This window comes from Scomber scombrus, chromosome 18 (genome assembly GCF_963691925.1).
Source record: "Scomber scombrus chromosome 18, fScoSco1.1, whole genome shotgun sequence".
NCBI classification, from domain to species: domain Eukaryota; kingdom Metazoa; phylum Chordata; class Actinopteri; order Scombriformes; family Scombridae; genus Scomber; species Scomber scombrus.
Window position 1 is genome coordinate 19,470,523 of NC_084987.1, and position 15,000 is coordinate 19,485,522.

The window sequence follows — 15,000 nt, forward strand, 5'->3', positions numbered from 1 at the left end:
AGCAAAACTGTGATTCTTTTTTCTCCTCTTCATGCATCCACAGTTAAAGATGAAGATAACAGACTTCGAGAACAGGAGGAGTTTTAAATCCATATGGCTCAACAGCCAGTTCAGAGAGGAGGTAAAACACACACACACACACACACACACACACACACACACACACACACACACACACACACACACACACACACACACACACACACACACACACACACACACACACACACACACACACACACTTTTTATTCCCACTTAATGTGTGACAGTCACACTCTCCCTCTTGAGAGGAAGGAACATGTCACTACAGTCACTCTATCAGTTTTATTTGAAGTGCAGAATCACCATGCAGCATGGTCCCAATACACTTTACAATTAAAGAGAATACAGAGGACAAAGCATACAGCAAGCAATTAAAATAAAGCCACACTAAAAACGTCCATATTAAAGGGATGTTAAAGGTGATGGACCATCCATATTATTTATAATAGACATACTTCTAATAATCATATATTTGGAGATGATGTCACCAAGGGGGGGAAAGCATAGGGCCAAGGACTGATTTCTGGGGTTCATCAAATTTTACTTGAGACACTTAAGAGATTGTATTGTTGCAACTTACATGTATGATAACATAAATGAAAAATAAATATGAATGAAACCATAAAAACCCTGGCACCAGGATACCAACATGCTTCTCCAGATGACCTAGAAGTAGACTGTGGTCCAAGGCACTATTCAGTTTTTAAGATTATCAAGAGAGTCAGAATTTGCACTACAGGAGTCCGGTATGTCAGGTTAACACGCAGCCAGTATAGACCTAGCAGTGTCACTACAGCGATGAGTATATTTATCAGGCTTTGAACACTTGGAATACAGAGAGAAACACTGAAAAAGATGCAGGAGTACTCAGAGACTAGAACTTAAAAATATATAAGACATCAACATTAAACCAAGGTCCAGTGTACTTCTACGGTTGTGAGTGGCATTCTTCTGGACTAGTAACATAATTTACATGCTAGTTGAAATCACCCAGTAAAATTCCTCTCACAGCAATCAACAATAATTCAGAAACACTCTACACATGTAACTACACACATGAGTCAGTTGTGTTAAATGATATGAGCAGAGACATGAACTGTGTATATGTTCTCATTGCAGGAGATCACCCTCTACCCTGACAAGCACGGCTGTGTGCGGGACCTTTTGGAAGAATGTAAAAAGTCAGTTGAGCTTTCTGAAAAAGGCTCTGAGAAGCTCAGGTAACTCACCCTTCAAGTGTGTGTGAAATATACTTACTAGGGGGTTGATTTCACAGTGGTCATCATCATTTTCTTCCTCTGATCATGATTCTTTAATTTCCACTGATCTCCATCACACAACAAGCTCTTCCTTTCTCATCCAGTCCGACCTGAACTACATTATTATATTGTAATATTATTGGAAACACCAGCCTTTTTACTTAAAGCCTTCAGAGTGACTTAAGTCTAAAACAGCAGCCACAACCTAGCAAGCATAATTTTTTCTAAACCTGCTGTCTTTAATATCTGTGTGTCGTATGTCTTTCCTCTAATCATTATTTTTGTAGACACATTTTTATCTTTATCTGGGTTTATACATATATATGATTTTTAGGCTCTGCAAATGCGTTTGTCTTTGAGAATCTGCTGTAGAGTGTTAATCCTCACTTTCTGTCTCCTCTCCAGGCTGTTAGAGATAGTAAGCTATAAAATCATCGGGGTTCACCAGGAGGACGAGCTCCTAGAATGTTTATCTCCGGCTGCCAGTCGCACCTTCAGAATAGAGGTAAGTGTGTGCAGTGTTCCCTGTGCTTCTGTTCTTGGTTTATCTTCTCTCTTTTAGTTTATTTTTACTTCCCTTTTCCATTTTTCTTCCACTTAAAGAAACCCTCACCCTGATATCCTGACAGTTATAGTTTTTTTGACCCAGTTTGCTAAGTTTGTCTACACAAGAAGCCACTTTGGCAGCATCGTTTGCAGAAACCTTCTACTTGAAAGTAATCAGGTTCAGTTGATTTAACTTAAAGCTTCAAACCTGGTGCATCTGGAATGTAAGAGGGATGTCTAAAATGATGACCAAAATTAATATAATATAATAATGTTAGAGCTGTCCACACACTCCCTGAAGTTGTTACTCTTGTATCCATCTCTCCTCTCACCTTTCTGCCTTGCTTCCCTCTCACAGGAGATTCCTTTGGATCAGGTGGACTTGGACAAGGACAGCGAAATGCTAATCCCTGTCGCTCATTTCCACAAGGAAGTCTTCGGCACCTTCGGGATCCCCTTCTTGCTTAAGATCAGACAGGTATGTGTGTGTGTACGCAAATATGTGAGACTTTCCTACTTAGCATGACTTGATGCTCTGTATTTGTCTGGTAGTTTCCTTCCTTGATTGTCACCCCGCCTCTCCCACAGGGTGAGTCATTTCGGGAGGTGATGAGGAGGATCCAGACCATGCTGGACATCCAGGAGAAAGAATTTGAGAAGGTATCTTTCTTTGCATACACAACCAGAGAGAATGACCTGTATTAAGTACAATTTAGATATTTAATGTTTTCAGTTTAATATTCATGAAATGTCACCTGATGCTAAGCAGTGTTTTATGTATATTTTTTATATATCAGTTTGGAAGCACTCAGAAAGCAGTCATGTTTCTGTCTAAAAGTCAGTGTTGTGCAAGTTTACAGTGGTAGGCTGTTAAGTAACATGTGTTCTGTGTGTTTTTCAGTTCAAGTTTGCGATTGTGATGATGGGCCGGCATCAGTACATCACTGAAGACGAGTACGAGGTCAACCTGAAGGACTTTGAACCACAGCCAGGTATATACTGCTTCTGGGAGTGCTATTTATATAAACACTGCTGATGTTACTGTACTAATGGCAGGAAGTGCAGTCAATACTAATGATTTTATAGACAGAATGATTCATCAATAATGAAAATAATTTAGTTGGAGCCCTAGTAGATAACTTTTTAATCTGAACACCTTAATTTACCTCAAGATCTTCCTGGCAGATAATTATATTTCACACTTTTTAATCCTTTCTGGTGCCCACAGCAAAGCAGTCCTTTTGTATTTCTGAAGAAGACGCCTTTAGTGACTGTTTGCTTTAACTTGTGGAAAATGTGACTCAGTTTGATTAAATTGGGAACTCGTTGCCGCTGGTCCCCATATTTGTCTTGCGATGTAATGCAGCAGTGAACTGCCAGCTGGAACACAAGGCTGGGTTTTGTCTGTAATTAAACATAGAGGACCACTTTATGCTTTATTAGCATTTCTTAAGCTAAACATTCTGAAATAAACACACACCACCTTGACACCTGCAATATGATTTTTACATCAAATTCAGAAACACAAAAATAGAAACATTACCGTTGCAGTTATTAACACCTTCTCTGTCCCTGAATAATCAAACAAGAGACTTGACATGTAATGACTTCTCTGACGTGTCTCCTTCTTCTTCCTGCTGCAGGTAACATGTCCCACCCGCGCCCCTGGCTAGGGTTGGATCATTTCAACAAAGCTCCAAAGAGAGGTCGCTACACCTACCTGGAGAAAGCAATCAAGATCCACAACTAAAGCAGCCCACCCTTCCTCGTCGTCCTCCTCCTCCTCATCCTCCTCCTCCTGCTCCGCCTTCCTCCCTACCTACCCTACTTTAACACACCCATAACCACAGACTGTAACCAACTGTGTGTGTGCGTGCGTGTGTGTGTTTGTGTGTGAAAGACTGTGTGGGTATGCGTGCGTGCTCGTGTGTGTGTGTGTTCATCACTTTTAACACCCCGCCTGGACACCTCTACAGCTCTACACCGGCACTATGTCTTCAGCGATACGGATCTTGCTGCAGCTGACGGATTATTCTTCAACCACAAAATAAACTGCACCAACCACCTCCTGACTGTTTATTTTGCTGTTTATATCTTTTCTTTTCTTTTCTTTTTTTTTAAAAAAAAGCCCCCCCCTTACGTTCGAGGCTACTTGTTTTGGTTTTTTTTTCTTGTTTTTTTTTCTGGCTTCTCTTAACTGTTGGCTGCCTGTTTTGGTTTTTTGTTTTTTCCCCTATTTTTTTTGTTGCCTGTCTGGAAGTGTGAGAAATGAAATTGGATTTTAAAATGAAATAAGCGGAGACGGGAGAGGAAGTGGGACACAGTATAAATAAATAAAAAATATATATATATACATAAATATATATATATATATATACGAACTTCTAGACTTTAGGTTTTTTTTTTCCCCTCTCCCATGTCACTCACCAGCTTTTTTTTTCCCTTCGATTTTCCTTTTTTTTTTTTTCTTGGGTTGTTTTTAAATAAAGAGTTGTTTGAAGAGGCATCATGCTGCTGTGTGGAGAGTTTGATGGAAGGATGTTTGCGAGGACTAACTGACAAAAAAAAGGGGGAGAGGGCCCGATGGCCGTTCTGCAGATACATTTTTTTTTGTTTTTTCAAAAGCGGCTGCTAACTGGCGTCCATCCTCTTTTAAAATGCCTGAGGCTCACTAGTTGCCCTGATGTGGTTCTTATATTTTCTGTTCCCATCCTTTAGTGCAAAAAAAAGAAAAAAAAAAAGTATTTCCAAGTTTACACACACTTCTTTCTCACTTAGTTTTGCTGGGAGGTAAAATAAATGATTTTTTTTGTCTCTTTCTGCCGATCTTGTATAATAAAAATAAGAATCCACAGCATCTGTTTAAAAATAAATGGGGAGAAATAAGGAAGAAAATTTGTCTGTATTTCATCTTGCACGTTGGCACTTAACGTCAGAGGTTTCTCAGGACTGGCAAATGTACATTTTGGCTGTGATTTTTTTTTAGTTTTTTTTTTAGTTGCTTAGTGATTTTAAAGGAACACACACACACACACAAATACATTACACCCTCCTTGATTCTCTTCCTGTTTGTTATTTGAGGGTTTTCATGTCTTTTTCAGTCATTCCTCTGAACACACACACACACACACATTCTCTCTCTCTCAAAGCTTCATCTTCTCCCTCCCATCTTATCTTGATTGAAACTGTCGCCTCCAGGTGGTTGGGAGCAGTAACTGCGCTGTGCTTTGGTAGGGAGCTGCAGACACTTAGAGCCCCACAGGTTTGAGGATTTGTGTAGAGACAAAACCAGCATTGTAAGAAACACTTTAAGCCCTATGAATTTATTTTTCTTTTTGGTTGTTTTATTTCTTTTAAAGCACAGATTGAATGCTCCCCTAATAGCGCATAGCTGGCTCTGTAAAGACAACATTTAAGAATTGTATATTTAAAAATATGAACGTGTAAAATTTAAGAGAAACACGCGCCTTTGTTGTTGGGTACAAAAGGAGCCAGGTGTTCATATTTCTTGTGTGTAGGGTTTATTTTCTCCTTTTTTTTGCGTTCCTGATGTACCATTGACGATTTTTTCTGTTACATTTGGAGTTTTTTCTTTTCTTTTCAAAACTAACGGCATTGGTTTTGTCTTGTTAAAAAGTGCAGTACAAAGATGACCTGCAGAATCACACCTTAATTTGATCTTTTCCAGTTTAAAATCCTCAGTGTAGCAGCAGTGTACGACAACTATTCCTGTATATTGCCTTTTTGCTGGAAAATGTATGTTGAATAAAATTTTCTATAAAAACAAAAACACTACTCTGCTGCTTGTCCATACGAGTGGTCGACCAGGATAGAGATCTTATGTAAACATCAGACGCAGAAGCTTCGTGAATACTTTTTCAGGAAGGTCATTTTTCTTAGTGAGGTCAGAGGTCACCTCAGCGCTGACAGTGACGTCTCAGTGATACTTTCTCGTAGAGTGCTCAGCATGCTGCCCAGCCACCTGCCACTTAACTTCAAATTATTTGATTAAATTTCAATTTAAAGCCCCCCTCCACTGAAACATTTGTTTTGCTTATTTTGAGTTCTTTTGGATGTTTGAGCTTCACTGTGCAGAATGATATTTGTTTTCACATTCATTTGCTGAAGGGGGAAAAAGATCTGCATTCCCGAGTTTTTAAGACGTGCACTTATGAGCGGGATTTGTGACATCATAACTAGTAAGGAGCCAGCGTTGATCCGGTATGCAACTTAACACAAAAGTGATGTGGGAACTTGATGCCTTTAGTTCATACACACTGAGAATGGACTTTAAAGTGAAATAGGAGACAACTTCATCCAGCATTTAAACCTATGACATGTCTGGAGGGGGTCATTAAGAGTCTACAGCCATATGAAACCATGCTAACATGCTAATGCTAAATAGGTATAACTGCGCACCATATTCAACATCTTGGTGTAGCTTATTAGCATGCTAACATTAGCTATTAGCGCTAAACACAAAGGACAGTTGCGGTTGATGGGAATGTCAGTAGCTTTGCAGGTATTTGGTCATTATTGGGGGGGGGGGGGGGGGGGGGGGGGTCCTGATTGTGCGATATGAAAAGTTGAGGGACTACTTAAGCTATTACAATTCTTCCTGATGCTGACATTAACATATGTACCAAATTTTATGACAACGTTTCCAATTGTGGTGACATTTCACCGAAAACCACAAATGTCAACCTCATGGTGATGTCTGGGGGTAACAAAAGTCTGTACGCTTCATCCTCTGGCAACAATAAATGTCTATACTGAGTCTCTTGGCAATCCATTCAGTATTTGTTCAGATATATTAGTCTGAAACAAAGTGAACCAGACTGACCTACATTGCCATCCACAGATTTCAGTTTTATTCAGTGACAATGTTTAGCTAAGGGAGATAACATATTTTGCCTGCCCTCATTTAAACATTGCCAGTGTGAATTGAAGCAGAGATCTCACTTTTTATCAATGTACATCAGCAAGATACCTGCAGACAGTTCAGTGCAGACATGCTCAAAAATATTCAAACAATTTGGAACATTTTATTTCAAGTGTCTTGATGTTGTTGTGGTCTGAGCTATTCTACTTGCTAAATCTTTCTCTATGTGTGAGCTCAGTCCACGTGTTCGTTTTGATGAAAAAATAGGAGAAGAATATTCGGTCTCAACACGCTATTTATTTAACAGTAAATGTATAAAGCATATACAGAGCTCCGGGGTCCATTTACTCTCCCTGACGTCAACAGCATCTCTGTCAACGTTCGTAAATTTCTGACTCCTATCTCTTTCCCTGACATTCTTAAATAGGAGAACAGAATGCAAATTGAAATGTGAGTTGTGCCGTCTCCCGCTGGGCTGTAGGTCTGGCTTCATCCTTCATCTTCTGACTCCAGGATCTGTGACCTCCCTGTGAAAATCCCTTACAGGTGGGGTAAGGTGTGATTCCCGTGTTGACCCCTACAGAATCTCCAGAAATTCTGCGGGGGGTCTTTCAAGGGTTCGTTCCATTTGTCCAACAAAAGGTTAAAAGTTACCCATACAAACAAATCCAGATGTTTTCTGACCCTGTTGTTACCAGCTGATCAACAGATGGAGGCTCAGGACTATGTTAATACAGTCACCCCCTTCCAATCACACCTCCGTGTGACACTGGTTCCCATGCTCTTCACATGTATTCCTATCCTTATGACACACATCATGTTTTCACTGTTATACATTGTACCACATTTAACAATTGAAACAAACAATACAGTACTAAATCACATTATCTGATATTTTAGCATTTGACAAGTTATAGCATATATCTACAATGTAAACAAACATTTGCACATAAAATTAGCTTTTCTTTCAACATTACGTTACAAACAATGTAATTATAAGAATAATAGAAACAACATACAATAAATATTGTTTTGCATTTTATTTTAACACTAATAATAATATATTATTATAATAATAATTCTGATCGAATTTCATTCTGATTAATCAAAAATGTACTGTGCTCTGGTTGAATGTCTTTGTGTTGGCTTGTTTGATGGATTTAATCTTTTATAGTGTTTATTCAGACATTGTGACAATCCTATCACATAAACAGCTGGTCCATTTAGAATTCAAATGAACAATCCCCTGAAACATTAAAAAAAAAATTATACTGCAAGATAAAGTCTGTACCTTCATTTCAACAACATTACTTTCATGTATGCAAAACTTTCTAAGCAGGATAATAGCAAAAGTTTTTTTTGTCTCCCAAAAAGTGCATGCTGAGTGCTTGATTTCACTTCAAAAGTGAGTGCAAGATATTTAAAGGAGAGCGAGTCGTCCATTAATCGGAAGATCAGTGGATCGATACCTGGCTCCTTCAGACGATGTCGATGTGTCCTTGGGCAAGATACATAACTTAATGCTCCTGATGCTGCATGAATGTGTGTGAATGTTAGTTTCCCTCTGATGTACAGGTTGCCAACCTGTGAATGGGGTGAATGTCACTTGTAGTGTAAAAAGCAGTTTCAGCGGTCAGAAGACCAGAAAAGCTCTATATAAGTACAGTCCATCTACCATTTACTATGGACGGAGCTTTAGGAAAGAATCTTCTAATGGTCAGTACGAATCAGATGGTTGACTGCTGACAAAGGTAACAGGATGTTATGTCTTATTTTTTCTATGGGCCCATCTCTGCCTTCATGTCCGTCATATACAGCATCCTCTCTTGTTCATGTGCAGGACTCTGTTGCAGAGGGGACACGTGTGGTACACATCCTTTGTCTTTTTCCAGAAGACGAACAAGATGAATGGGAGCAGGCACATGGTCAACCTGCAGTGCGCGCACACACATACACCAACACACGCACGCGCACACACACACACACATACACACACACACACACACACACACACACACACAAGTAATTAGTGTCACATAGTAAGTCCTTTTCACCACTTTACATTTTTGTATTTGATCATTTGTTATTAAATGAGGAACAATTGCATTTATACAGTCAAATGACTTTTTAAAATTTTAAAAATTTTTTTACCATTGGTGCCAATAAGAAAAAACTATAAAAGAAGGATTAAGTATGTCTAATTTATAAGAAATTACTCTCTGTTTGAAAAAGCTGTTTGCTCAAATTGTGTCACTTTTGAGTTACAGTACACAAACTGCCATCAAGAGTGGTTCAAATTGTATTTAAATACAGCTGAGGCATCTACACCGGTTGATCGCAACTTTTGCAATTTTTTGGCTCAACTTGCTACACACAATATGTATATTTAGACCTGTTTAGAAAACCATTGAGAACTTTTGGCAAGATCAGGGACACATTTTTTTTTACATTATACTGTTTTGAAGAACATCATAATGCCAGCTAAAATGTTGTAAATCAAGCCTTCAGAGCAGTCTGTGTTTTTTTTCACTTTAAATGAAATGGGGTTTTTTTGGGGTCTGTACTGGCTGTACAGAGATCTACTATGGGGAGGTCAGAAGGGGCACAATTAATCCAACCATGCCAACACAACCTCAAAGAGTTTTAAGGTGTGTTCACATCTGTATTTAGAAATACTGGTCAGATCAACCAGGACACATTTTAGCTCAAATCTTACACTTACCCGAGGAAGAAGAAGAGTGCAAACATTTTCCAGGCAAAAGTCCCAGCTTTGTAGGTAACGTCGGTCATGACCTGCTGCTGGCAGGAGGTGCAGATAGCCATGCCAGGAGAATTCCCCAGTGTTGCGTCGTAGCTCACAGAGTTCCTTTGGTGAATACCAGATTCGAGACCTTGTCCTTGGTTGATGTATACTGATGGAGGATAAGTGAGGATGAGGGAAGTAGGACAGGGGAAGCAGTGTTGACCCAACAAGAGCTTCTTAATTTTGATGACACAAACGTATAGTGTACTAGAACACACTGTAGATAATGTTTCTGATATGTGTCTGCAGGAAGTGTGAGTTTACCTGGTGTGTTGCGGACCTGAGGTATGGGGGCCCGTGGGGGAGGAGGGGGAGGAGGGGGTAACGGAATGTGGTAAATGTGGGTCCCGTTCCCCGGAGCTTCAACTGGAACAGAGGAAGAAAAGATAGTGAGTTAATCTGAAGATGAAGATGATAGTGATGATGATGATGTGATCATGTGAAAGTCACTACAATGTTTCAAACTTTATTTAAACCCAATATAAGTTTCTTAGTTTTGATGGCACTAACTTACAATCTACTAGACTAAACTAATGTTTAACTGATGTTTATAATAGGTGTCTCCCTCAAGATAGAGTTACAGAGTTAGTGAGCTAATCTGATGATGATGATGATGAAGATGGCGATGATGATGATGGTACAGTATATGTGAGCATGTCTGTGTTTAGGCTTACCAGGTATGTAGGGAGGAGGTTCTTTTTCTTCATCTGTACTCATTGTGCTGCAGAGAGAGAGAACACATAGAGAAAGGGATTGATGTGAAGGCTGCTCCTCTTCATTAGCATTAAAGACAAAATACACTAATAATTATTTTACATTTATTATTCATGCACATAGATTTCTGCTCGAGGCTTGTTCCCATTAAAGGTCTGTTGACACTTTTGCATTACTTCATTCGGACAACTCACAACATACCAACAAAATACCATGTTACTGAGAAATGTAGTGTAACTAGTAACACTGCTACTTCCGGTAGCACTATTGCCTAACACTGCCAGGATATACCACAAACACACGCAAAACCTGTTGTGTCTGTCAATACATTCCAGTAGTAAACCAAAACAGATTTAGGCTAAAATGAATATATTAATAATGATTTAATAGGAGATGAAACACTGGAGATGATCATTCTCTTCAACTTTTTTCTTCTGAAGTTTATAACAATAAGCTTGTCACACGAATCGAAGAAAACAACCTTTATAATAATAAGCAGTCCTTTCCTGCCTGAGCATTTAAGATAATGTTGATTTTATTCGATGACTAAATATCAGCTGTTTCTATAAACTCAAGAACACAAAAAATCTGATCTCTCACTCAGGGGCGGAGATAGGGGTTTGCTTTTGGGGTAGCAGCCGCCAATGTTTCCTCAAAAGCTATTAAAAAAAAACCCTGGTTAAAGTCACTTTTTATAAATAGTGACTTCAACCAGCTGCTGACTGAATCTGAGTGAGTTTATAAGAAATTGTCATTAAGAGTGACACTTCTGAAGACATTTCAGTTGAGGCAGTGTGTGAAATTGAAAACTTACAATATCTGTTGTTTCCTTTTATTCTAATTCTTATAGTTTTTTATTTATTTATATGTGCAATGTTTTTAGAAAATTGTTAATAAGGACCCAAAAGTTCTACTACTACTACTACAAATGGTTGCAGTAGTCATACAATCAGTGAAATTCAGTTCTGTGCATGTAAAAAATAGTCTCTGGGTGCTCTGGGCATAGCCCCGGATCTTGTCACCTCTAAAATCCACCCCTGCTCTCACTCCCTCGGTATGAAATAAAATCTCTCTCTGTACATCACATACTTATTTCTGGCATTCTTACCTTCGCAGGGTGTTATTGTCAGTGAGCAGAGATGTGTGTGTGAGTTGCTTCTGATGTAGAATCCTGAAATGTTGTTATTGGCAGGTACACCAGTCTCTACAAGCCTCCCTGGGCACGCCCACTGCCCTACCTTCATCAACCAAGATGTGAATATGCAGCTGTATATTGACCTGAGTAACTTTCAGACATCCTGCAAAAAAAAAAAGTTTTTCACTAGGTCTCTGTTTCTGAGAGATTATTGAGGAGGGAGTGTGTATGTGTACCTATGTGTATCTATTATTCTCTAAAGGGAGAATAATCTGTTTCCCTCGTTAAAGGGGACCAGTTATGCTCTACCTTATTTTTAGTCATATATATAATGTAAAAATGTGGATGCTCATATTTAAACATCGCAAAGTATCAAATAATGAGGTAAACATGTGTAGAAATAAACCCTGTGAGCAAAAGCACTGGCTTCAGACTGCTCTGAACACGCGGTTTCAACGTTTTTTTTTCTACCAATTTGTGACGGATGTATATTTAAAGCTTCACACCAAGAAGGCTTTTATAGTCTATAGTGTTTTATTCATCAGTATTGTCACTGAGATTTGTGTCCCACTATTAGTATTTAGTAAAAATTGGTCACAGTGCCTTTTTGTCAGGAGATCAGCTGTATATATAAGGAGGGGTGGTAAAATAAAAAAGGAAGCAGAGAGTAAGTTATAAGACATAAAGAGATACTGATAACAGCTGCTTACTGCAATTTGTGGGAACCTCAAATCACCATGTGTCATCTAGATAAGCTACACACTTTATAATTTATAAGGAAAAATACTTTGTGCTGTGCCTGAATGACTGGCATTGATCATGGTAGCTGGTGCATGGCATGCAAATTGACATTAATGTCTTTTAAGTCATCTCATGACCTTCAATTCTGAAAATATAATTTAAGAGTAAGACTTTTGGTAAGTAAGACTTTTGGTTTTGGTGAGTTGTTCAATTTTGGTGAAATGCAACAAAATTGACTCATATAAAAAAGGTTATGCAACAGTTATTAAAGTGTATGAGATCTAATTTGGAAAAATGTTATGAAGACTGATCTGATTTGTTCTTGTACAGTATGGAGGTAACTCTTGCATGTCATGGTTTTTGGACTCTTTGTGTTTGTTCTCTTACTTTCTGGTGTTATACTCATCTTGACCAGCCCTTTTGGTCATTTGGTTTTCTTTAATATATATTTGGGTTGTTGTTTGAAGGACTGATTGCATTATTGGTTAGCCGATGTTTACTTGGGTTCATATTAATGTGTTTTTCTTTGATGGCTTATTGTATGTTGGCTTGTGTGTAAGGGTGTGTTTTCTGTTGTTGTTGTTTTTAATCTATACACAAAAACCTCTGGAACCAGTGAAATACAGTGACAATGGATTTATCTGTCACTTTTATCTTTGAGTCTTTTGCTTTAGCCTCAAGCAGATAGAAAAACGATATCCAAGCTCTTAAAGCTTCTCTGTGATTTAAAAGGGGATTTAAATGGTTGTTTGGGTTAGTGATGTACTGATCAGCTGTATACCACAGTTCCATCATCTCTCTCCTCATTTCATTGTTACTTCTGTACAAGTAATCTCTGTCATTGGTCAGCTATCTGTGGCATGACAATGATGACGATTTTCACAGTTTAAAGGACTCCTTTCCTCCGGTGCACTTTCTCAATGGGATTCCAATGATCCACCACTGTGGAGGGCTCGAATGCTGGCTGATGGGTGCACTGGACACTGAAGAGCCTCAGCCATCTTATTCATTCACTGCATTTTGAAATTAATATTTTGCATTCTTAAAATGATAAGGGGCACCATTCTTTAACTGAAGGGCAATATTCAATTAAATTATCACTCTTACATCTGTAAGTCATCAACTCTGAATATAGGGACCTCAATTTTTGTTATAAAAGAGATATACAATACAAGGACATGATGATACACCAACATATTTATTGAAGTAACAAGGATGAATGGTTAGTAACTGAGGCATATGAACATATATACAATTAAAATGAATGAATGGTAAGTTAAATTAAACTGCAGACAGTATTAATGAAAAAAAAACATCTATAAATCTAAATGTCTATATATCTATCTATATAATTTATAAAATTGAACAATTTTATTCCTATTGGATACTCACTCATTTCTTTTGTCAACGCTGGACATCATAAAACCCAGCGGGAAAGCACTTAGAAATTGCAATATTGATTAACCAAATAAATAAAGAATAAAATCTTAATATAATAATCTGTAGTAAATAATTATTAAGAAAGGTGTACATGATCCTAGCACTGGAAACCATGGCAAAATGATACACTCATTTGTTAATATCAAAATAAATCCATGTAATAAACCGTGTGTGCGACTCATATCATGGTCTAAAGAGCTGTTACTTAAACAGTCAGTAGGTGGCTATGTGGCACCATGTAAATAATCCGGTTTTGAGACAGCTATTGAAATTCCTATAATGCCAAAATAATTAAACTGTTCTGAAACACAACAAAGGTTAACATTGGTTAGAGTCTAGATATATATATTTACCCATTTTAGTGGCATCTTTTATTCTAAGTAAGACTTTAAAAAAAACTGTGAGTTAATCCTTTAAATTCAAAACACAATCACTCCCGGTCTATTAATAATATGATGTAACGTGGAATTCAAGCATGTTTGATTTTGCTTCGGCTTGTGCAATGGCCCATCCATAGAAATAAGCTACCTTTAAACTGCAACCTCTCCTCAACAATTTCATAAGACTGGTCAACTGTAGTGAAAGGTAACCGGATGTTATGTCTAATTTCTATGGGTCCAGCTCTGCATTCATGTCTGTCATTTACAGCATTGCCTCTTCTCAACGTGCAGGACTCTGTTGCAGCGGGGGACACGTGTGGTACGTATCCTTGAAGTTTTTCAGGAAGAATGGAATCAGGCAGCAGCACAGGATTAACCTGTAGCACACACACACACATATGCAGTTAATGTCATGTAGTTAGTTTTTTTTTTAAACCATTATATTTTTTGTGCTTGATCATTTGTTTTTGGTTTTATTAAATAAAACACAAAATGACATCTTTGAAACTAAATGACACCTTCTATCGTTTTAGACCCTTAGTGTCAATAAGGAAAAACTCCACAAAAGAAAATAAAAACAAAAGAAGTACCATCCAAGTTATAGTTAAATTACTTTCTGTTTAAATTTAAAGCTGTACGGTCAAATTGTGTCACTTTTAAGTTCGAGTATACCAAACTGCTATCAAGATTGGTTCAAACTGTGTTTAGATGCAGCTGAAGCGGACAGGTGATCACAACTTTTGTCAGTTTTTTGGAGTCAACTTGCTATACACCCTCACTAAAATATACTGGCATGAATATTTTAAGTGTTTAGACAACAATTGAAGAACTATCAAGGACACATTCTCATTACATTAAAATGTATGTGTGGACTCATGCATCCCTAACCAACCTTCAACACAAGGTTGGATTACATATGCCAAGTGTCATTTGATAATTTTATTAATAGTAAAATATGCCTGACTAAAGTGCAACATATGGTGCATTAGTACAGTCCCCCCATTCTCAAAAGTATTTTTTGTTAATGAGTTTGACACTATAGGAGGCTGTTTTCACAT

At 38.0% G+C, this 15,000-nt stretch overlaps 2 protein-coding genes and 1 pseudogene across 2 annotated transcripts; 1 reads left to right on the plus strand and 2 right to left on the minus strand.

Moving 5' to 3' along the window:
- The first annotated feature begins 46 nt into the window (after positions 1-46).
- LOC134000180 (ubiquitin carboxyl-terminal hydrolase 7-like) lies at positions 47-5,631 on the plus strand. Its single transcript, XM_062439517.1, has 7 exons — positions 47-121; positions 1,162-1,262; positions 1,707-1,806; positions 2,206-2,325; positions 2,436-2,507; positions 2,749-2,839; positions 3,491-5,631. Exons 1-7 carry the CDS (start codon positions 50-52, stop codon positions 3,595-3,597), a joined length of 663 nt encoding a protein of 220 aa, XP_062295501.1. The 5' UTR covers positions 47-49; the 3' UTR covers positions 3,598-5,631.
- Positions 5,632-8,536: 2,905 nt separating this feature from the next.
- On the minus strand, positions 8,537-10,249 carry LOC134000019 (cell death-inducing p53-target protein 1-like). Its single transcript, XM_062439328.1, has 4 exons — positions 10,207-10,249; positions 9,797-9,898; positions 9,452-9,641; positions 8,537-8,660 (listed from the first exon to the last, which is right to left on the minus strand). The coding sequence occupies exons 1-4, from the start codon at positions 10,247-10,249 to the stop codon at positions 8,537-8,539; spliced, it is 459 nt and encodes a 152-aa protein (XP_062295312.1).
- Positions 10,250-14,200: 3,951 nt separating this feature from the next.
- LOC134000020 (lipopolysaccharide-induced tumor necrosis factor-alpha factor homolog) overlaps positions 14,201-15,000 on the minus strand; it is a 3,854-nt pseudogene continuing 3,054 nt past the window's right edge.